The sequence below is a fragment of the Aulonocara sp. 'chitande type north' Nkhata Bay genome, linkage group LG6, assembly GCF_057382095.1.
Source record: "Aulonocara sp. 'chitande type north' Nkhata Bay isolate Kocher_YH1m ecotype deep benthic linkage group LG6, A_spYH_male_GT1.1, whole genome shotgun sequence".
NCBI classification, from domain to species: Eukaryota; Metazoa; Chordata; class Actinopteri; order Cichliformes; family Cichlidae; genus Aulonocara; species Aulonocara sp. 'chitande type north' Nkhata Bay.
Window position 1 is genome coordinate 37121091 of NC_141349.1, and position 23505 is coordinate 37144595.

Below are 23505 nucleotides of genomic sequence, written 5' to 3' on the forward strand. Positions count from 1 at the left end.
GGGGGGGTCTCCTTTCCTAGATCTTTCCAGTAAGCTCTCAATGTATCACGTTATGTTTTTCTTCCCGGGAGAAACTTGGAAAAAACCTCACACATAAACACGTTTTAATCCCAAATAAATGACATAACCATAGGCAGTTTCAGGAGGTTAAGTCTTGGACATGCATGCATGTATACATGAATGCACTTGTGTGTGGATCTGTGTGTAGTTGTGCCGCTTGTAAATTGATCCCTCCTGCTCTTGCTGGTTCGTTGTGCAGAGAAGGGGCGAGGAGGAGGAGGAGGAAGAAAAGGAGGAGGAGGGAGCTGAAACAGGAAGGAAAGCAGGCGGAGAGGGACGGGAGGGAGGCTGTGAATGCTAACAAGCCCCGTCGTAACCGTATAGCTGTGTAGGTAGGGTTTGATAACACATCTTGCAATGGAGAGGAACGACGACCACTATTAAAACTCCTACTATGCGCCAGCGCAGAGTCCGCCTTGCGCGCGTGCAGCAGCCTCACCGTCGTCGGCACGTTTGATCAGAAAAACCGTCTTTTTTCCTCTGAGTGAAATGTATCGCGACTGCTCGGGATTCACATTCTGACAATGGAGATTGAAAATATCGTGGCCAACACGGTTCTCCTGAAGGCACGGGAAGGTAAGTTCAGCTTAATGGCTTCAAGAATGAATCGTCTTTTCTCCCCCTCTTCGGCGACTTGGCCGTAGCTTTCCGCCTGTCCTTCTCGGGATTTATGCCTTCTCTGTCTCGCATCCCTGCGCAGTGCTTTGTCTCCGGGCAGAACCCAAACATGTTCTGCCGAAATCTGCTGCTCGCACAAGAACTGCACGCAGATTCACCGGGGCACCTTAACGTAAGGCCCCGAAGGCTGGAGATGAACAAGGCAGGGAGTGTTTGCAGCATCGTGCTTAGATGGCTGCGTTAAATGAAGGCTGTCGAGCGAATTTTTTCACACAGGCGGCAGTGGTTTGGTGGATATTTACGATGACATAACAGACATTTAATGATATCCACGTTATTGACTGTGGAGCGAAATTCGGCTGCGCAGCGGGGCTCTTTGCGCCGGTGCCTTCTTACCTGTCATTGTAGGTTTCGGTGTGTTTAAAGCCTAATTAGGCAGGTAAAGTCAGCGTGTGGTGTTTTGACGCAGAAGTATGCGGCTGCATTGGCTGTTAATTAGACGGGAAGGGGGTTATGTGATAGTGAGGGGCTTCTGGAGACTAGAAGGTAGCCCCGGCGGCCCAGGCTCCACAGCCTCGATCGTGCACACTGCTCAGTGGGCCGGGGATCCCACAGAGGCAGCTCACCTGGAGGTGGAAAAGAGGCGAGTATCCATCTGTTTTCCATGAGATGGCAGAGCAGCGAGGCCACTTTTGTAGCCAGTGAGTGGGCGCTGGGTGGGTGTGCAACACTGTATCAGCAGCCTGAGGAGGGGCGGGGGGAGAGAAGAAGTGTAATTACTGCTCAACGATTTCCACTCGTGTTTTTTCTCTCTTTCTTCCCCTTCCAAACAAAATCGAGCAGGAGGCTTTGTGATTTCAGATGATATTATGCAAGCTGATGCATTTTTCTCGAAAGCAAATTCACTCACAAGCCCGAAAGGCTGGAGTGGGGGTCGCGCCTCGGTGTGCAGAGGCCTTCCCTGCTTATGGTTTACATTATATTCAGAATGCGTTTCAGTTGGAGACTGAACGCCAACACTGCCGTGAAATGGATTGTTCACGGCAGCTGTGAATCCATTTCATAGCAGCAGTTGCTCCGTACGAGACAAAGCACCAGGCTCTCCTTTCGCTGCCTTTAAATGGTGCTCGGCAAAGGCTTCCCACGAATGTCCCGATATTACTGCACAAGAGTCGGATCTACAGGCTCAATACCTGCCGGAGTTCACCTTCTCTTATCACCCCCCTCGGAGGCCCTCGGAGCACAAAGATAGTGGGAAGAGCACATCTGTCAACAATTTCACAATGTTATACATAATTAAAGCACTGGAAACGGAAAGATTTATTGATTAACCGGATAGTCATTTAACAGGCAGTTGATCACATCAGTTTATTGAGCGAAAATACAAAGTTCTAGCTTATTACACCTTTACACTGTTTTTATTTGGTTGGAAAGGGTGGAAAGTGAAATCACCAGCACCACAAGCATCCTCCTTATAGTTAGAGTTGCGTTTTTATATTTCTCCCTGCTATGCTATTCACCATTCATTGTCTTAATTATCATTAAGCCTAAAACGGCCAACAGCCCCTCAGTTTATGTCTGGAAGGTTCACTGGAGACTAGTTGGATGTTAAATCATCTTTCCATAGGTGGGTGTTCTCAGCTGGCAAAGTCTTTCACAATGGCAGAGTAACTAGTTGCAGAGCGAACAGCACCTTTAAAAGCACACAAATCCAGACAGAAAGCAGCTTCTATGCATCACATTTCAGTGGCCTTCTATCCAAGAGTCTCTCTTTGGTTACCTTCATGCCATACTGTACATAACAGCGTTTGCGTGACCCTGCTGATGTGTCCTTCAGCAAGACATTAAATCACTTGCTCTGTAGCTCTCTGACCTCACTGTGGAGAGAGAAAATTACAGATTATTAGTCTTAAGCTGTGCAAACCAACTCGGGTTCTGTTGACAGTTTTCGTCTTCTCTGAATCACCGCTACACATTTGTTGGTGTCCAGAAAACTGTTGAGTGTCACTTTATACAGTCATTCTTTATACACCTGTGCATGTGAAACTGGGTGGCCACAGTGAGAAGTGTTATAATAGGGTGTGTTCAGTCTGGCACAGTGGAAATGACATGCGTCAAAGGAAGTGGTTTGAGATGACACTGCTCCTGATGCTCCACACCCCTGCCTATGCGAATTTCACACATGCATTTGTTATAAAATGTAAAAGGAAAAGCGTAACAATAACGGTATTTAATTGATGGGGCGGCGGTCTTAAACTGTGACGAGAAGTTAAACAGAAAGTCCCGAAGTTTGAAGACGTTTGGGGGAAGACCAAGAAGAAAACGACTTCAACCGAAAAATCAAGAGTTCCTCCTAACGCAGCAGTTTCATTAAGCATCCCGCGATGAAGTGTATTAATCATTGTGTTAAGCAACCATGTTCAATATTTAACTGTAAATAAACAAACCTGACCACTACATATTTGATGTGTGGTTTTGGTGGTTCATGTTCACAGAAAATATTTAATACATGACATTTAAACACGGGCACTTGAGATCATTAAAAAAAAAACCAAAAAACTGTTATCATAGTTTGTCTTGCAGACTCCACTGTTTACAATACTTTGCAGGCACCTGAGTTGGCAGAGCACCCTATCACAGAGGAGCAGATGGTGGCGTGAAGAGTGCTGAGGAAAAATTATGTTTACTCTTCTGCTGTAAAAAGTTCTCCTCCCATTGCACTTATATGTCAGAGTGTTTTTAATGGCTGCATTGCAGAGACCTTTTGGTGATCAGTTTCAATATAACAGTGGTTTACGTGAAATGGGAAAGATGTTTAGGCACACACTGGTATATTGCTTTTAAGCAAACAGTACAGCTGTGTCTTAATTAGGAGATTATGAAGGAAGCCAGAAACTTTATGAGACACGTCTTCCCTTTGTACACCTGGAAAAATAAACTAATGCTGAAGCTTAATATTAGCAGTGGTGTTGTAAACAGTTAAAAACGGAAAAGGTTCCTAGAAAAATCCAGACATGTATCCAGTAATGCTGACAGATGACAGCACTTTAACATCTCAGGCTTAATTTATATCTTAGAACAAAACAAAATGCCTTAACTGGTATTACCATATGTATTAAAGCTGCACTTTACAAGTTTAAACTGCTGAGGATCATGGGTGTTGTAGTACTTTTTTTTTTTTCAGCTAGCTCTCGGGCCTTTTGGTGAAGCTTGACTTGAAACTGCTAACACAGTGTGTTACTGTTGGCGAGTCTTTGGTGCCGGTATTAGAAATTAGTTGCCTTTGAAACTGCGTTTCCCAGAGTGCTCTTTGAGAGCCTGCATTGACTTGTTGTATTCAGCTGTGTGTTATAAATATAGTTGCTGGAAGAGGATTGGTGATGACATGATGGGGGCAAAGAGGAAAAAAAAAATTTATCTCTTCAATCAGAACATTTTGTCTTTGACTGAATGATATTTAGTTTGTTTTTTTCATGTCATTTGATGGGTGTTTTCTGTTTGTTTCTGTAGAACAGCAGATATGCAAAGCTGTCACAGAAATCAGATAGCTTTAAAAAAAAAAATTACAAAACAATAAAAAACATCAGCAACTATTCTTAAATATTGAGAGACTGGAAATGCACTGATCTGACTGTCCTGCAATATAAGTATTATGCATTTGATAAATGGAAATATGCTCTTGTATCCTATTAAAGCAGAAATCTTAATTTGTTTCAGCTGTCACCAACTTTACATTCATCTCCTGGGACGCAAACGCAGTATAATCGCTAAGTAGTAATGTGAATTATCTACAGAAGACTATGGTAAAGGGTTAGATAACTCCACTGGAGACCTCGACATGTAATCACCAAGAGTTACGCTAAAGAGACTGAACCTACATGGTATTTCAATCTCGGACTTTCTGGAATTAAATGTAATCACAGACCTAAAATGGAAGGAATGTGGATTGTCCAGCGCTCACATGAGCTTTGATTTTTTTTTTCTCTCAAATTTCTTTTGCAATAGAACAATACAGGTATAAGCAGATATGGCTGCGTTGGTGTTGGTGTCACTAACCTCTGTGCGTGCGCTGCCCTCTCCTTACCACCATTCAAACTTGAATCCCGTCACTCCTCTCAGACCACTTGTGAGGGTTTTTCTGTGACGTTAGCCAGCGTAGCTTTATTAGTTTTGTGGTTGTAGCTGGGCTAACACTCGTTGTCATCACTCTGGGGTGTTTCCTCCAGCTGAGGCTCATAAAACACATTGCTTTGTGACTGTCCCTTGATGTGGGACTCATTTTACAGTTATTACACCCACAAATGGGCTGTGCGGAGAACGAGATGCACTGTGTTGCGTACTCGGCTCTGCTGCATACCTTTAGCAGGGATGCTTAGCTGGGTGGCTGCTGGGATGTTCATTAACATGTCTTCTTGGCAAGCTGAGTAAACATGAAGAGGCACTTTTGAAGCACTTTATGAACATCTATTAAATGTTAAATGGGCATTCTTCCTACGACAACCCAGCTGTCAGTCTGCTTTTAACAATGTGTAGGTTATGTGTAAGAGCGGATTCGGAGTGTTGTGGTGACTTATGCTTTGTTTCTCTAAAGAGGTTTTTTAGAAGTTGTAGAAAGTGTATTAAATGCCCTTAAAGATTTTTCATGCTTTATACATTTTTCTTTTTATAACATTAATAAAGTCGCAGTTTTAGATTCTGTCCTTGGTAAATTTCACGTCAGTCCTGCCTTCAAATATGACTCGATGTGTTGTCCTGTTAAAGCTCATTTTCAAGGTGTAATCTCTTCTATGTGTCCTGTGCTCAAGGGCCCCGTTCTGGGAAGGCCTCTTTTCTGTGTTTCAGTTTTCCCTGCCAGGCTATGAAATTAACCATTCCACCCTTCGTCGAAGAGACAGCTGTAGATAACTCCCAGATGATTAACCTTTCAGTTTCTTCTCTTAAACCCACATGAAGTCTGTCGGTATCTTGCTCAAGTTTAGTCTGACCATGTTCCCGTACTGTCCTTCCCTCCCCCTTCTCCCCTAAGACACTGTGAAAACAAGGGTCAGTTTTCAAGCACGCCTCGGCTCGGTTTAATGGAATACCTCAAGCACAGAGACATGAGGAAGAAAAGGTCTTGCAAAACACCATAGCACGCTGCTGGAATGAGCACGGGAGCTTGTTTATGTGCAAAGTGCTGTGCTCTGTGTGTGTGTGTGTGCTCGTGCTTGTCATTTTGCTCATGTGAGAAATTGCTTGTCCTACCTGATGTGAGATCCGCTTGCCCCCCCCCCCCCCCCCCCCCCCCCGACGCACTGCCACGCACTTCTTCGTTTGTTGTCACTGGAATTTACTGTGATGTTGCAGCGTTCCTCGCAGTTTTGCACGCGAGCCACTCTTTCTCTCAGGGCCATATGGAGGAGGAGGAAAGTCTGGTTATAAAGAATTAATGAAGGCATAACGGGAGAAGAGAACTGTTTATATATGGAGGGCAGCAAGAGGCTGAATCAGAACATGTGAGCGAGGTGAGGAGTAGAGCAGAGCAGAGCTGGCTGATATTCACATGTTTCTCTTTTCCTCTCTCTCAGCTGATGTGTGTCTTTCAGTGCAAGTATACAGATGGATTACCTTACGCAAACACTGGGCCTTTGCTCTCAATAGGCAACACAGATACTCACAGCTAATATTTTCCTTATCAGGGGCTGCACCAGCCAATCACACACTGTATGAGAGTGACTGGGAAAGCAACAGACCATTCATTTATCATGGCCAGGCTCCATTGTGCCTATGTGCGTGTGCATGCTCGTATTACAATGGGCCTAAACTATGTGTGACCCTCTTTCATTTCCTACTATTTAAGTCGTGTTTTTGGGAGACGGCTGCGGCAGTCCAATACAAACCTCCACCTATGCTGCTGCTGTTGGACAGGCTTCAAATCAGAAGAAGCGCCGAATATTCAGGATGTGATTGTACTGAGTAAGAATATCCTGGTAAACATTATTATCAGTGTTTTGAAAGTTAGAAAAACGTTTCTCATGTGCAATGTAGTTAATTTACTCAACAATGTTTTTGGCTTATTACCTCTCTCTGTGCCAAAAGTACATGGTGACCCCCATCTTTGACCTTCACGCAGCTTTTTATGTCAGAGTTCAAAGAAGTAAACCTTCACGTACTCATTAAAAGTCACACTGCGTAAGTGTGTAGCCTAACTGGCTGAATCATATTGTGTGAATACGGGCTGCTTACTGCCACGGTCAGGCTGTGACTGTCACAGACGAGTTGGATTTTCTGGCCTTGTGGCTGTTATTCCGAGTGTCAGCATGTGACATGTGTTCATCAGATGGCCGGGCGTCTTCCGCCATATGGTGATTCAAAATAAAAACGAGTTGTGATGACAGCAGCGCTGCTCTATGTTCACGGTAACATCTGAAGAAGCTGGGAATCACAGCAGAGAAAATACTCGGTGTTTTGTCGTTTAAGTGTTTTAGAACTGTTGTTTTCTAGTTCCCAATATCGGAGCAAATAAGACTTTTCATCTTATTTTTAAATAACGCTTTTTTGTTAGAGTGTATTTTTCTGAGTATTAAAATGATCATTTGTGGCACACAGAGATAAAAAGTTGCCCTCCTCCTGATGTCAGTGGCACCAGCCACACAAGGGCCATATCAAGGCCAGCAAACTTGGGGTCTATGTGGTTATTACTTCGAGATGTACCTCCTGCCTAAATGTTATTGCAGTTTTTTAACATTTTTATTGCAGTTTTAGTTTGCTATGACCCTTCATGGCGATGGTGGGATAATATAATCTGATTCACTAAAGAAAACATGTAATGTTTTTGAAAAACATGACAAAGGTTTCGCCATATCTCGACTCAACTGATCTCTAGAAGTTGTTAGAAAAACAGGTTCGATCCACGGAGGCTTCACCTTGTACCTTACTGAACTTTCTGCTGCTTGGTGCCTAAAGCCCTCAGACGTCTTGTGGAGTCCATGGAGTGCAGAGCTGTTTTGGATTTAGATGCATCCTCGATGCACTAATCGTCTGACTGATTTGCGTCTCTGTTTTGTCTCACCTGTTTCCAGGCAGAAACTGTTTTTGTCTCACTTGTAAGGCCTAATTGTACTATTACACATTCTGTGAAATAACTAGTGAACTCTATTTGAACTGGTATTAATAAAAGGCAAATCTGAAGTGTGGATTTGTAACTGCTGCAGGAATTAGGATGTGGCTGGGCAGGGGGAGCTGCGCTGAAACGATACTGCTACAGTCGAATGTGCAACCTCCAGTCTGGCTTCTTCTTTCACTTGAGATGAAAGAGAGATGAAAGAAGTAAAGGCAGTGATATAGGGATGTCACCGGACTGAATTTGTCTTGCACATGAGCTACAAGCACACCAGTGATCACAGAGTAGGAGAAAAAGCAGACTCAAAAGAGGACAATGAATGTACATTCATTAAAGCAGCCATAACTCACCTCAGACAGAACTGCAAACAGTAGCTCCATGAAGATACTTAGTGTACACATGTGCTCTTTTTATTTTTTCTGCAGTCTCAGTTTTATACGCGTCTAACCGGTTAGACTTGAAACTTCAGAAAATACACTAAAATACACTTCAGGAAGATAAATAACACTGCTAGTGACTTTGTCTGCTATAATTTGTATTTATTTATTTATATATATTTGTGCGTATATAATTTCTCTATTCACATTTGAACAAATGGCACTTGTGTCCCCTTTAACAAATGACAGACTGTTGGCTGTTATCAAAAAGAAAGACGTGGTTACATAAAGTTACTTTAAACAAGCCTAGTGTTATGTTGGGTCATCTATTCAGCTGTTGCCAAAGCAGTTTTTCTGGCCTTTTTTGTGGCATTTTGCTTTGGTTGGATGGGTGACAGTACCGAGTGACAGGAAACAAGGGGAAATGGAGAGGGGAGTGATGTGAGGCAACTGTGGCCAGTCTAACTCAAACCAGAAAAGCTGGTGACATGTTGCTACATCTTACTGATGTACGACCGGGATGACCCCGCTTTCTATAACTTTTTTTCTTTCAGGAAAGGAATGTGCATTCTCGCATATCCTCAAGCTGCATGTCTTGTTTTTGATGTCAGACTTCCTCAGTCCGTCTTAGGTTTTTTTGTCTCGTCACTGCAGCACATGCGTTGGACTTTTGCAGATCTTGCTTGGTGAGCTCAGCGCTGGCTGTAGCTCGGCTATGAATGAGCAAAACTTCTCTGAAGTCAGTGTTTATGGAGGGCCCCGTTTTCTCGAAGGGGAGAACCAAAGTTAAATAAATACTTGCTCCATCCTGTCTGCATTAAGGGCCTGCACACATGGCTTTGACGTCAGAGTGACTTTAAACAGGGTGGGGTGGCCCAGCCGGCTCTGACAAGCATGAGCACACTCGCGCATACACACATTCTTCAAAAGCTTGCTATTAAAATCTTTTTTCTTTTCAATATCTTTGTCTATCTGGTGTTTTTTGTCAGTTATTTCCTGTTTCCTTCTCTTTCTTTCCATCGGAAATTTGAGTCTCGTGTAATTTTACAGTATAGAGCCCATTAGCTGAAACACTCACATTTCCTACTCACAGTATAAGAAGGCAATACGAGAGAAGTAAATCTCTGTCTATTTCTTACTTTCTGCAGAGCAAGTTTGATTGTATTCATCAATCTTGCAGTGTTTTTGGCTCAATATATTTGCAGACTTTTCCTGCAACTGGCCATCATCACACAGCAACAGCTGTGCAACAGCCAATCCAACATTTGGCTTCAACATTTTTCTTCGTTGGCCTCTTTTGTTTGTGTATTCAGTTTTCCTGCAACAAGGAAACATAGCTTTGTGTGTATGTGTGTGTGGTGTGTGTGCCCTGGAGCCTCACAACAGGTCCGTCAGCATACCTGTCTTCAACAACCTGATGCCACATGATTTTAAAAGCTTCATATATCAACGAGCAGTTCCAGTTAAACAGTGTAAGTTTTCTCACGGTTAAAAGAAAAAAAAATATTTTTTTTTGGTAATGTGTGTACTACTGTTGCATGTTGCATGTAAAACTAATTCAGGCAGTTTGTTCAGGGTGAAAATCAACAAGCAACAGACAGCAAAGTCAGAAAGTTGAACTCTTTCATATTTTATTTTTTAAAGTAGTTTGATGCAGAAGAAGCTGTATGAGGATGTTGTTTTTGTAGTGTTCTGAGCGTGCACACTGTTCGTTCTGCAGGTGTTTGACCGTCATGGCCTCCTGTGAGATTTTGTGCTGAAGCTGTCACAAGTCTCTGCCAGGCCAGCTGGTGTCTAGTGAACTTTGGGGCAGAGGATTTCCCTCTCTGTTTTCATAATCAAACTGTCTATGTTGCTCACTCACACTTAGGCTGGCTGATGTACTGATGTAACATAGTAATCGAGAAAAACCAACATTAATCATTTTAAATTCACTGACTGTGAAACAAGAAGATGGGTTGCTCTCTTCCCCTGATAGAATTTTTTTGTCACATATAAATACTAATGTTTTTTTTTAATTATTAAAACATGCAGAAATGCATCTACTTTTAAATTTTTAAAAGAAAAGATTTTCAGAATTAGAAATGCACAGACTTATCAAACATTAATACTGGCCCCTATTCTCCTTGTTGACTGTCACAGTACTGTGAGCGCATAAAATGTCAGTATTGCATGTTTTAAAATCAGGTAACCACTTGCATAAATTTACCACAAGCTTCAAACATTTATCCACAAAAAGTCCACAACTATCCATCCATTCATCCATTTTCTTCCGCTTAACCAAATCATGGGAAAACATACCAAACAAAAAAACTTTATCTATTCCAGGATTGTTGACAGATTTTCACATGTCTGCATATTTTACTTTTAAACACATAGGATCTTGATATTCAGAGATCTTCAGACATAGTCATAAGAGTGTTGATCATCCATTTGTCTGCGGCATAAGCAAACACGCAAGCCTGTCTGAAGGGAGGAGGTTTTCAGGAAGGTAGACTGCCTTGTATTTGCATCCTTTTTGTATAATAGACAGTCCAGAGGCAGATATGAAATGATTAGAGATGAGAATTGGCTAAAGACATTTAGCTATTTTTATCTTTTTATTGTCCCCTTTCCACTGATGATGGATAGGGCTGTGCGATATGACCAAAATCTCATATCCCGATATAAGACATCTATCGTCCGATAACGATATAAATCACAAAAATTCAACATTTTTTGTAAATTCTGTGAATCTCGGGCAGCTCGACTTGCGTGAAGTGTTTCCAGCTGCACGTTGCGTACCTGGAGTCGAGTGTTTTAACCGATGCATGAAACTATACATTTTTAGACATGAGTTGTAACGGCCGCCGTTTTCTTTGTGAGTATTTATTACACAGCGTGCTGCGGGGAAAAGCCTGTTCTAACGTTTGAGTCTAAGGTTTATTTTTTAGCACCTGGCGGCTCTTTTTTTAATTCTCATCCGTAAATAATCTGCTCTTTCACGTGATTCAGTTTATTTTGAAAAGTCTCAACAGGATCTTGAGCTTTATTGTGAAATGTTTATGTGGAAAATAAATAAGCGGACACGTGCCGCGATGGTTTTATCGTCGTTGTTGCTAACGACAACGCATATGCTTGCTCGTCTGTAGTGTGGTTATATTAAATACAAGAGAAAGAGAGAACTTTAAGAAATTAATATAGCCACTACAGTGACCATCAAAACGATGAAAAAATATTGCCGTAAACAGTTTATTTTGCAACACCACGAAACAAACGATAAAATTAAACGATAGACGTTTTTATATCGTCATCCGATATATATCGTTATATCGAACAGCCCTAATGAACGAGATTAATCTAGAACCAGGTCTTTGTATTCCTACTAGAAAAAAAGGACTGCTCCTAGTCCCTAAAAGCTGGCACCACAAAATAGCTGGAACCTCTGACGCAAGCGGCTGTGGGAGGGAATATTCATAGATTATTCACAGATACAACTGTGATATTTTTATTTATTTATTTATTTTTTTGTCTTCCTTGTATAATTCCCCCAGCCTTTGTTAGCAATGATTTGGGATGCACAAGTAGGCCATCATAATAGTGGAAAATGGGTAATTGTGAATTTGTGTTGAACCATGTGCTTTGTCAGGATGGTCCTCCAAGGATCATTGTTTTTATATATTTTTATGTACGCTTTGTAGCTTTTATTAAGAAAGGATAGTGAAGAGAAGGCAGGAAAGCTGTGAGATAGCACAGAGGAACTTTACTGGCATTGTGTAAACCATAAAATACCAGTCCTAATCAAATGATGTTGTAATCAGCAAATGTGTGTTGAGCTACTTTTTAAAATGTTGATCACCTATTTTAATAATGGCCGAGTTTGCAGACAGATGTTATAAAATATCAGATTTTCTCTTTAAGTGTGTGTGTGTGTGTGTGTGTGTGTGTGTGTGTGTGTGTGTGTGTGTGTGTGTGTGTGATCCAGTAATGATGGAATGATGACCTGTGGATAATGTCCACGGAATAAGGTTGGAACAGTATCCACACATGCTCACATCTAGCAAATATCAGGAAACCATCCACTTTGGATTTGTACTTACAACTTACATAGCATGAGTGTGCTACAGGCAGGATACAAGAGTACTGGTTGCCCACTATGAATTACATGGATAGCTTTCTGCTATATTCTTACATTGGCTCAGTTGGACATTGCGTAGATTTTGTGTAAAGGATCTGGCTGGGTGTGGACTATGTAATGTCTGCAGCATAGCCGGTGTAGCTGAGCTTGAGGCAAGAGTTTGAGATGAGAAGGTCATCGAGGGGAAATGCAAGGGATTTCCAGATGAGACAGTCTGCAGGCAAACCTCCTCAGTTGGATTGTTTCCCATTCCTGACTTCTTTTCTTCCCCATTTCTCTGGACACACACACACACACACACACACACACACACCCCTGCTGCTATTGGAATGAGATTCCTTGTGAAATATACAGAGTGACTGGGGTCCTCTGTAGAGCGCTGTTGGGCCTTGAGATCGTTTACCACTCATATCAGGGTCATCTGATCTGCCAAGACGACTGCCCAACATTACCGTGTGTGCGTGCGAGTGTATGTGTGTGTGCACGCACACGCATTTACGAGAGAGAGAGACACACAATATGTGTGTGCCCCATGATCTTTGAAGCTGTCAACATTCTTCACCACATGCCCTGCCATGATGCATGGAGGCGACTGGTGAGATGAACCACCTGCTCTGGCCTCTGGTCAAAGCAAGGTCAACATGAACAAGCTTGTGCACACCCACACACACGCACATGCATAGATGCGCACACACGGTTCCCATGAGTCTTAAAAAGTCTGAAGTATTTCATTTCATTTTGATAGTTATGAAATGTCTTAAAATCTTTTCTCTTGTGAGAGGTTTTAATTTAGACATGTGGTTATAACTGAGACTTTTCCTAACACTTGAAGTGAACCTATTGTGCTCATTTCCATATTTCCACCTTTATGTTTTTTGACTGTACTAGAATTGTTTTCCATAATTAAAAAATGATCCTTATTGGATGAAGTAAAGGATAACTAAATAAAAACAAGCTGTTTTAGCTCCTCTCCCTTTCTTTATTCTGATTGGCTGATCCTTGCACACAGTAGGTTTGAACAGCAGATGGGTGGGGCTTATGTCCTCACAGCAGCCCTATTCATATGTTTGTGTTGAAAATGCCAATGGATGGAAACTGTTAAAGACTCCAAATGCAATATTAAAGCATAGATGGGCTGACGAGGAAACTCTCATTTTGTGTCTCAGGTGGAGGAGGAAAGAGGAATGGCCGCAGCAAGAAATGGAAAGAGATGCTAAAACTCCCGCACATCAGCCAGTGTGAGGAGCTACGTCGCACCATCGGTAAGAAACTGGTAGTGCATGTGGGTGTGAGACAAAAAGATAACTTGCCATGCTGTGTCGTTGGGGTGGGCCTGACTCTGTGAGGAAGTTCAGATTGGACTTCCTTCCTGTTTCTACCCGTCTCCACCCGTAGTTACAAGCAAGGGACAGGAAACCCTGTGTGTGTGTTTGTGTGCGTGTGACTGAGACAGGGAATCTGTTTGTACTGCTGTTTCTGAATCTCAAGCTCTCCTTTAACATTTCTGCTGTGCTTGTTCACACATCAAATGAAAGCATGCTCACCCCAGCTTCCTTCCTTTTCTCAACCTCCAGGTCTAACTTGAAAGTACTGGCAGGATTTTCTCTTTGTGGCCCCCGACAAGAGTTCTACTCTTGGGCTTCATTATCTTCTCACCTCCCCAGCCCCCACCCACCATGGTTCCCTGAATGCCACAGCACAAGTGTGTGTGTGTGTGTGTGTGTGTGTGTGTGTGTGTGTGTCTGTGTAATAGTGCGTCACAGCTATCTTTGCCAGAGATTGCAGTGCTACCCTCCCCCACATACTCGCATACCCTCCCTCTTTTCTATCTCCATGCCTTTCCCTCCCACTATCTGCAGCTCTTTCCCTCTCTCTCACTCTTTCAGCCACTTCAGAGAAACATAAGAGTGGCAGAACAGGAGAGTTACAGAGAGCACGAGTGGAAAACAGAAACACAGAGGGAAAGAGAGGCTTTTTACAACGAGAGAAAAGATCTTTCGAGGACAGGAGAGGATAGGAAGAAGGCAGAGTCAAAGATGTAGATGCACATATTCGCGGAGGACATGTCTCATACTCGGTGTTGATTGCACTCGTCGTCGTGTTGATTTCAGATCGCAAGTCTTCATTCATAGAACTAATTATCCAAATCTTGAAAAAAATCGATCTCCATCTCTGGTCCAGTTGTGTGCATTCTCACCTTTTTGTTCCTATCCCAGGTGATTTCCATGTCCGCCTTAATAATAATAATAACTGTAAGTGGCTGTACAGTTTCTGGAACCAAGTTCAAGTTCAAATTTTATTCGCCACATGCAGTGGCAGGTTGCCACTACAGGCCTTCAGTTTCATACAGGAGAAACTGAAGGCCTGTCTGTGGCAACCTGTCCACAGTCAGGTGAACTTTCATATTCACAGTCATGGTTGTGTCTAGGAGTTGCAATACACCAGCTAACAATCACAATGGATATGGACATCCTTACCCCCCAACACACACACACACACACACACACACACACACACACACACACACACACACACACACACATTTCTTTACATGCTTGTTAGGCATGTAGTTCCTTGGGGAATTCCCCAGTGTGTACTTATCTCTTCTCACCATTCTCCCTTCCTCATTCGGCCTCTGATTAACACTGCATCCTCATCTTCCTCGAACTCAGTACGAGTTTTGATACCAACAACCACACTGTTCTTTTGTCCCGACATTAATAACCCTGCCACAGCCTCTCAGTCATGTATTTCAAACAACAAAGCAACAGTTCATGAACTTAAGCCCAGGCACACCTCTATCACAGGATATCCCCTGTGTTTAATGCTTGTCCCTCTTCTATTCATCCTCTGGATCCTCTCCCTTTGATAGCGTCATACTTCAACATGATGTGGTTGGACACCAGCACCATTAAATCGCAGATGAAAGTTTACTGGCTCAAACTAAAATGATAAGTCAGGACATGATTGGTCCCAAACCCCCAAATGTGCCTCACCATCAGCAACTCCACTCTGCGTCTGAGTAATTTTTGGCACTTCTCTCCTTTAACCTCAGCGTGTCGCAGCAAAGAACATTTTTTTCCCCAGGAATTTTTTTTTTCTTTACTTCCAAAACGTTTATCCATGCCTCCAGCACATCCAGATGTTGCTACTGCAACTGCATTCTTTACAGTACAAGTAATCAAACTCCTGTACAACTCTGCTAAATGCCGTAGTCCTGCAACCACTATTACTCCTGTCCCTTCAAAACTTTAACTGGGCTCCTGTCCCACACCAGAATCCATTTCAGAGTCCTTCTGTTCATCACCACACACCTTCCATCAGCCTCTACTCATTTAATGCCAAATTCTTGTCAACCCCAATCAGGACCAAGCGAAAGAATTCTTTAAAGCTCTCTCCTCCTGGATCATTATCTCCAAGCCAGCACTGATGTTCAGATCACTACTCAAAACTCACGATGTTTATCCGTTATTTGTTTGAATGTGTTAGTTTCTATGATCATTTTTGCTTTTTTCACAGCCTCCACTGCCTTTGTCTGGACAGACGTGTTCGTAAGCTGTAGTTTAACTCAGCGGTCCCCAACCTTTTTTGTGTCACTGACCAGTTTATGTCCGACAATATTTTCACGGACTGGCCTTTAAGGTGTCGTGGATAAATACAACAAAATAAAACCGATAAAAACCCTGAAAACCATAAATTTCACACCCGAGCCTCAACTCTCGCGGCCCGGTACCAAACGACTCACGGACCAGTACCAGTCCATGGCCTGGGGGTTGGGGGCCGCTGGCTTAACTGGTAGGCACAGGCCTAGAACAGCAAAGCAGCAATTCTGGTTATTTAATGTAAAATCTCTTTGTGTAACCTGAAATCAATCCATCTATTATTATTATTATTATTATCATTATTATTATTATTAATGTGTGAGGAGGATGGTACCGAGCACATAAATATAACCTTGCATGTATTTATTCCCATTTGGATATTAATGTGCACAGGATTCTAAAAATGGGCAATAAGTGCCTGCCCATGTGTGTGTTTGTCCTTGTGTGTGTGCATGCGCGCATACAGCAGCTGTTAAGGTTTATGTACGTCACTATTACATAGATGCTATTGCGTAATTTCCCTATCACACTGAGTACAAGATCAAAATAATCCTCCTGGTGTGCTTAAACACACAGGCGTGTAGTTATGTGCGTGCACACATACACACGTGCAGAAACACTCACACTTGCCCGTTCAGAGTGCGAGCACAGTGGACAGAATACAGTGTAGCGACTGATAGCAGAGTCTTTGTTGTGTCTTGATAATGTCAGGCATTTGACCTTAGCCTTGACAAGTGAACGGTAATTCTAGGAAGCTTAGATTACATTATGTGGGCTGCAGGCACTTTGTCTGCCAGCCTTAGACCTCTCTCTCCATCTTTCTTTCTTTTTTGTCCATCTCTTTCTTACCATTCTATTTTTTTGGCATAGTTAATACATATATTATATGGGCACCTCTTACTTTTGATCACTGCAAACACGTTAGCATGTTAACATGGTCCTGAAAGCATAGGTATTTTGGATGGAGACTAAATGCTTGTTGCATAGCAGCAGTGCGCACTGGCCGTGCAGGTGTCTGTTTGCACACAAACACGGGCATGCACTCCTGCACCCATTGCACGCTTGTGAGCATTTAGCTGACTGTTCACTGTCTCACTAATCTACTCTGTCTTGGTCTAAATTGGAGTTTTGATTGAGTTGTAATTACAGCTGCATTCACTGGCTCAGACAGTTAGTATCCCGTGCTAGTTCGAGCCTTACAGTGCTCCCTCCTCTCTTTTTAATCCCCTTATTTACCAGTTCCATTTTTCTCTGACACCTTGTTGCCTTGTGTGCGTTCCCTCTTTCCCAATCTCCTTTCATATTTGTTCATATTTAGGAAATTGGATAAGTTCCTCATAAGCAAGGAAGACATTATTGAGAAATTAGGGGGGTTTTGCAGTTGGGGAGCACAAAAAGTATGAGTAAACATCCTCATAGAAATATAAATGTAGATAAGGAGTATGCAATAAAAGAAACAAATGTATGTGCTTCAAATTGCTTAAACTACTCCCTTCTACACAAATGACAGTCAAAAAGTCAAAAGCATTAGTCCAATTAAATTTTATATCGCATCAGCTCACAATAACAATCATCTCTAGATGAATCCTTTAAATTGTAAGGTAAAGATCCTACAACATTAGAGAGATTACCCCAACATTCAGGCAGTCACCTTTGAGGAAGCACAACTGTGAAAGAAACCTTGGACAGAACCAGTATCAGGAAGGGGCAACTATCTGCCTCGACTGGTTGGGATGGAAAACCATGTACAACAAATAGGACGAAAAATCTACTGGAGAGAGAAGGCACAACATCAATGAAGTGGATCTGCAGTGTCATAGAAACGCTTTGTTACCATTGTTAAAAAATAAAGAAAAATTTCTCCAGTGTTTATTCATAAAAAGATTTGTTGTGTGTTGCAAACCTGTGAATGGGTACAGCAAAAATCAAACACTAACAACTGGTGTAAATGTACTATTTATTTAAATAATTCTGAGAAACTTACTGAGTAAAAATGAAATGTGACACAGATACTTTTCTTAATTTTGACAGTCCTACTGAAAAACGGGTATATTTTTGCAATTAGTGGGGGAAAAAAATGCTTTCCAGACAATTTCACAATAGTTTCTGTGGCTTCTTTCTTACGCAAATTAGATGTTGTCACCCTAAAGAGTCAGCCAGTTGTGTTGTGATTCAGCAGAGAACTGCCACCACTGGAGCAACAAGCAAAACTCGTCATTAGGATGAAAATGTCCCGAAATACTTGAAAAACTTCTCATGCTAGACTGAAACCTTGTCAGAGGTCATTTTCTCTGAACAAAAGAAATGTTTGTTTAATTTTCAGAACGGCCGACGGGACGCCAACCCAAAGTTTCATGTTTTTTGTCAGCTGGCTGAACTCACTAGTCTAATGCTCAGTGAGAAATTAGATGGTGAAAAAAGAAAGCATTAGAAAGTTGATCTATACCTGTTTGTCAGGACGGGTAGGTTAGCCTCAAAACTATCCGATAATTTGTTGTAATGGATAACGAATAGTAATAATTACAAATGAATAATAATAATGAAATTTCTGATGATACAGAAAAAAGATTGAAAAAATGTTCTTGATGCTTACAGCTTGCAGGCAGCAGCATTTAGAAGTGTAGGAAATGGAGGCGAAATAAGATAAGATAACCTTTATTAGTCCCATGCATGGGACTAATAGCCTAGGATGTTCAGGTAAAAGTGTAAAATAACTGCTTAAAGCCCTTGTTTTCGACATTACTGTACATTTAGCAGGAACATTTTTCTCACGTATTTTGCATAGTACTGTTTTGTTGCATGTTTTTGAAGTCTTTTTAGATAATTAGTCTCAATCGGACACTGACATGTGCTCTTGCTTTCAGACATGCCTGGGCTTGTCTCGTAGTTGCGCACATAAGGCATTTCAATTCATGATATTGTTATAGACTGTTATATCACACTACGACATTTTTATTATACAGAAAAATGTATTCTGGTTTTATCACGGACGATATTGTAAAGCACAGCCTGAGCTGTTTCTGATTGTTGAGGCCTTTGAGTTATGCGAGGTGCGGTGCAGCACCCTGTGTGCTATAGCAGAAATGTTACAGTCTTATGCTTTTGAAAGTAAAAAACAAAAACCACTAAAACAATGAAAATATAAAATGTGTTGAGTTCTGCCTCTGGGTCGGTTTCACACACTTTATATGCAGTACTTTATATTCTGGGAGACTGTCTTCACGGCCACTGTGAGGGGTGTTAATGCATTCAGTTGTCTAAGAACAAGAGATATATAAAGATCAGTTGTCTTCTTTGGCTTTTGTTTTTATTAAAGAGGACAAAGTTAGAGCAGTTAGAGAATGTCTTGGTTGAGCAGAGTGCAACAGTAAGTAAAAATCCATTCTCACACTTAGTCCAGCAGTTCTTCAGCACTTCACTGGTAAATTTTCTAGCACTGGTGGTTTGTTGCTTGAAAATCACTATCAGACTAAGCCAATGTTGATGTTGTGCTTTGGCCATTTATTAGTTTGGGTATTCTCTACCTATTTTCCTAAATTGTCAGCTATCACAGGAACACAGGCAGGGTACACTGTGCACAAGATGCCAGTCCATTACAGAGCCAATGCAGAGACAGAGACAACCATTCATGCTCACACTAAAACCTATGGGCAATTTAGAATCACCGGTTTGCCCGCCATGCATGCCTTTTGGACTCTGGGGGAGGAAGCTGGGGTCCCTGGAGACCATGTGGAAAATATGCAGAATCCTCACAGAAAGGAGGTTTGGACCAGGAATCTTCTTAATGTGAGGTGACTATGCTAACCACTGCACCACCATGGCCTCTTCAAGCTTTCTACTTCACATGAAATATCTTGACATAGAGAAGACAGCCTGAGCTGGTTCTCCTCTGTCACCACCTCTACCAACACCACTTCACAGTACAGCTTTTTACAGTGCCGATGATCTAATGGTTTATTTAAACCAACTGGATGATTAATTAATTTGCATTTTATATTTTGATTTCTCTATGCCTGCTAATGAATATGGGACGAGTATCTTGCCCTGTCTCTTTTTACCAACTTCCTGTGGTTCGCATCGCCTATTGTCCCCTGTTAAATAAAAGCCACTTGTGCTCTCGTAATCGTACGCTGTCAGTAACCTCTTCAATGATTGTCAAGAGTAGCGCGCGAGCCACATTTGGGGATACAGATGTCATACACAGCTACACCATTGTTCTCCTCCAGCCAGACCACTCCACTCCAGAGTTCAAATAAACTGCTCCAAATACTGTTCAAACGCTCTGAAATTGCCTTCATCAGCTATGAGTGTAAAGGGCTTTCCCCGCTCCCGCACAGAGCTGATGGGGAAACACCAAAGCAGGCCTCTGAAATCTTGGTGATCAAAGATGACAGATAATGTCTGAAAGCAAGTGTAACAAAGTACAGTATAAAGTTTTGTGAAAGGGCTTCTGTTGGTCAGATTTTAAATACAGCAGCCTCATTGTGTAAAGGGAAGTAATAAAAAAAAAAATCCTATCTCTATTCTGTTTGCTGACCAACCTGATAAGTTAGGTGCTGTATTCATGTAAGTGGCAAGTTTGAATAGGAAACGCTGAGCTGCAGAAGTAAATCCTGTGTAATAAACAGTGCAGAAGAGAGGGCTGTTGTGAAGATTTCATTTACTGTTGGAGGTTTGCCTGTAGCTGTCAGCACTCCCAAATTTTCATACCTAGCATCTCTCTTCCTCTGTGTATATGAATGTGTGTGGCCTGTTTTTGTTTGTATGTTTATCTTGCCTGTGTGCCTGTGCATCCTTAGCGTCAACCAATGATGGAAAGCTGGTACAAGAGGAAATATGACTCAAATGGACACCATTAGTGCTAATAGGGCCAAAAATGCTAAGATATGTACAGAAAAAACAGATATGTGACATCATGTGGTGTTTTTCTTTTCTTTTTTTCCAGAAAATAATACGTCGCTTTTTCTTTCTTTTTTCTTTCTTTTTTTTTAAGGTAGAATTCATTTTTTTCCGTGGTGTGGAGGCTGAATTTCTTTTAACTTGACCCTTACATTTTATTTTATTTTTTTTTATTTTTGTGTAGATCCCCATTACTTTGTGGAAAATTAATAGCTAGATCTGTCTGGGGGAAAAAGTGTGTTTATTTGTAGGAAAAACCTTGTTTTAGCTAAGACGTATTAGATATAAAATAATGAGGAAAAGTCCTGACCCACTCCCTATTTGTTTATATTTTACTTCCATTCTGCATTCTACATTTCAGTCTGCTCAAAGTGCCTCCATCTGTATTTTCAGATGGAAAAAAAAACCCTGTTTTTGCTTTGTATACGATATTTCCATCTAGGTTTGCATGTTTCAAAAAATCACTGCACACATTTTACATTTTTCTAGAAAAATATAAAAAATGACGGGTGGCTGAAAACCTCTGCAGAGTACTGTAGATAATCGCTTCTCAGATTCCCAGTTTTTAAGCTTTTCTTTTACGCAACTTCAGTGTCCATTATCCTAATCTATTGATTATAGCAAGTATTGCTTTTCTTTGGTTAAACATGCCAAGCAATACAAATACAAATCTTTCACTCTGTATAATAAAAAACAAAATATACGCTGGGGAAAAAGTTTAATTTTTAAAATTTATTTATTGTATTTTTTGTAAAGCAGCTAGTTAGTGCTAGCTTGTTGTTAGCTAACAAAGGACGAGAGGACTGGTACGTTGTCATTGTAAAACATGGACGTCGCTTTCAGGTGTGAAAAACGAAGCTTCTTATTTGTAGACCACCAGATGACAGTAAGTGTGTTTGCAAAAACACTCCTATAGAAAATGGTTTTCTGTCTTGAACTCTGGAGACATTTGTTTTTCTGAGCTTGTGGACTCAGCCACTCATTTTAGCTCAAACTATGTTTGACATACATATTATGTTTCAAAATGGTGGATTATCTGCGGCATGCTCGTTGGCTTATGATTTTGTGACTGACAGCCAGGTTGTTGTAGTAAGTGTGCGGTTTTACACACAGACCTGCCCCTTCTTGTCACATTCCACGTCAAAACACTAAGATGGCAGCTGTGAAAATGCTCATGCTGAGGTTTAAAATGTTTAAAAGGGCGCTTCACAAGCGAATGGGGTGATCAAAATTGACAATTCGTGTTTCTACACATACTGTAATTTTTAGTGTTTCTTTGTGCTCCTCAAAACAAATTTTCAGACATTAAGCCTGTCCTGTATTTTGAAATGTATATGTTTCTTTAAATGCATTTTTTTTTGTATTTCATGTGGATGGAGATGTGTTTCAAAACAGAAGCAGAAAAAAATTGCTTACTGTTTTGCTGTCACCAGGAAACGTGACAGTTCCTGCCCTTTAATTGCCCTTTTGCGACTATTTCGAGTTTAACTGTGAGAACTATAAAAGGCATCCACCAGTTCGTTTCTCACTTTGGCTCACAACGCAAAGTTAATTCAAATGAAAACAATTTATCCCTTAAGCCCACTAATATAGTGATATAGCTCAATGGTTTCCAACAATTTTTTGTTTCGCTGGGCAAAAATATACAGTTACTTACAGTTTCATGCTGCAGGGTTATCATTTCCTCCTAGCGTAATCATCTCATGGACTCGCTGGTGTAGCGTAATGTCCAGTGTGTGTTGTATTACATTTCTCCTTCTATCTCCCTCCCCCTCATCTTTTTTCCTTCCCCTGTCTTCTTCTCAGAGAGGGACTACACTAGTCTATGTGAGAAGCAGCCCATTGGTCGGCTGTTATTCCGTCAGTACTGTGACACAAGGCCAGAGCTGAAGCGCTGCATGGAATTTATGGATGCTGTGGTAAGACTTTGAGTCCATTGCAACTACTCTGCATATTCTCTGATATCCTTATAAGTATTCTTGTGTCTTACAGAACCCCCTTTGTCACCTTCTTGCCAGTCTTTCACTTTCTCCGTCTTTTTTACCTTCATATGTCTATGATTTCTCCCACGAGACCTTCCTGGATCAGGGCCCGCAGAGCAATGGACAGGACAGGAAAGGAAAGTCAGTGCAAAGTCCCCTTGCCTGTTCTTGGCAGTCACATAGGGAGGTGGGTGGGGTGGGCGTAGTGGGTGATTAGCGACTTAGAGAAGCTGTCAGGGAGCAGACTCCTCCCCTTCCTCCATGCACTCCTCCATGAGGTCAAGCCAACGTCAGAGGCAGGTCCCCTGGGTGAGCAGGCAAACACAGGCCCAAGCTTGTGTCGAGGCCCCTGATGGTATGCAAGAAGGAAAACAGGCGAGGAATTTAATGGGGTCCTAGATTTGTGTTGTTTTTGTTTCTTTTAGTTTTAGGGTTTTTTTTTAAGGTAGGCAGACACATATATACACACCAACTGACAAATGCTTGAAATTTAATGAGCAACTTTTTAGTCGTCAACATGTGCCACGAGTCTCCCCGAGGACTTTGTGTCTTGGCTGATGCGTAGTAGTGCTGCTCAGTCCCATTCGTCTCTGCGGAGCGTGTTTTCAAACAAAACACACGGCGCAAAGCAGTCAAACTCCAGACTGTGTCCCTGCCTACAGCCATATTTGACCAAAGACACAATCTGTGATGGTGAAAAGAAGAAAATAGTTCCCAGTTTGCTGCCATGACTAAAACGAGATGTTTG

The 23505-nt window shown here is 41.7% G+C and overlaps 1 protein-coding gene across 2 annotated transcripts in view; it reads left to right on the forward strand.

The window, feature by feature from the left end:
* Positions 1-319: 319 nt before the first annotated feature.
* Positions 320-23505, forward strand: part of grk4 (G protein-coupled receptor kinase 4) — a 52501-nt gene continuing 29315 nt past the window's right edge. For both annotated transcript variants that reach the window (XM_086296791.1, XM_086296790.1), the window contains exons 1-3: positions 320-636; positions 13441-13536; positions 22582-22694. In XM_086296791.1, the coding sequence (XP_086152917.1) occupies positions 585-636; positions 13441-13536; positions 22582-22694 (261 nt within the window). In that variant the 5' untranslated portion in view covers positions 320-584. The remainder of the gene's footprint in view (positions 637-13440; positions 13537-22581; positions 22695-23505) is intronic.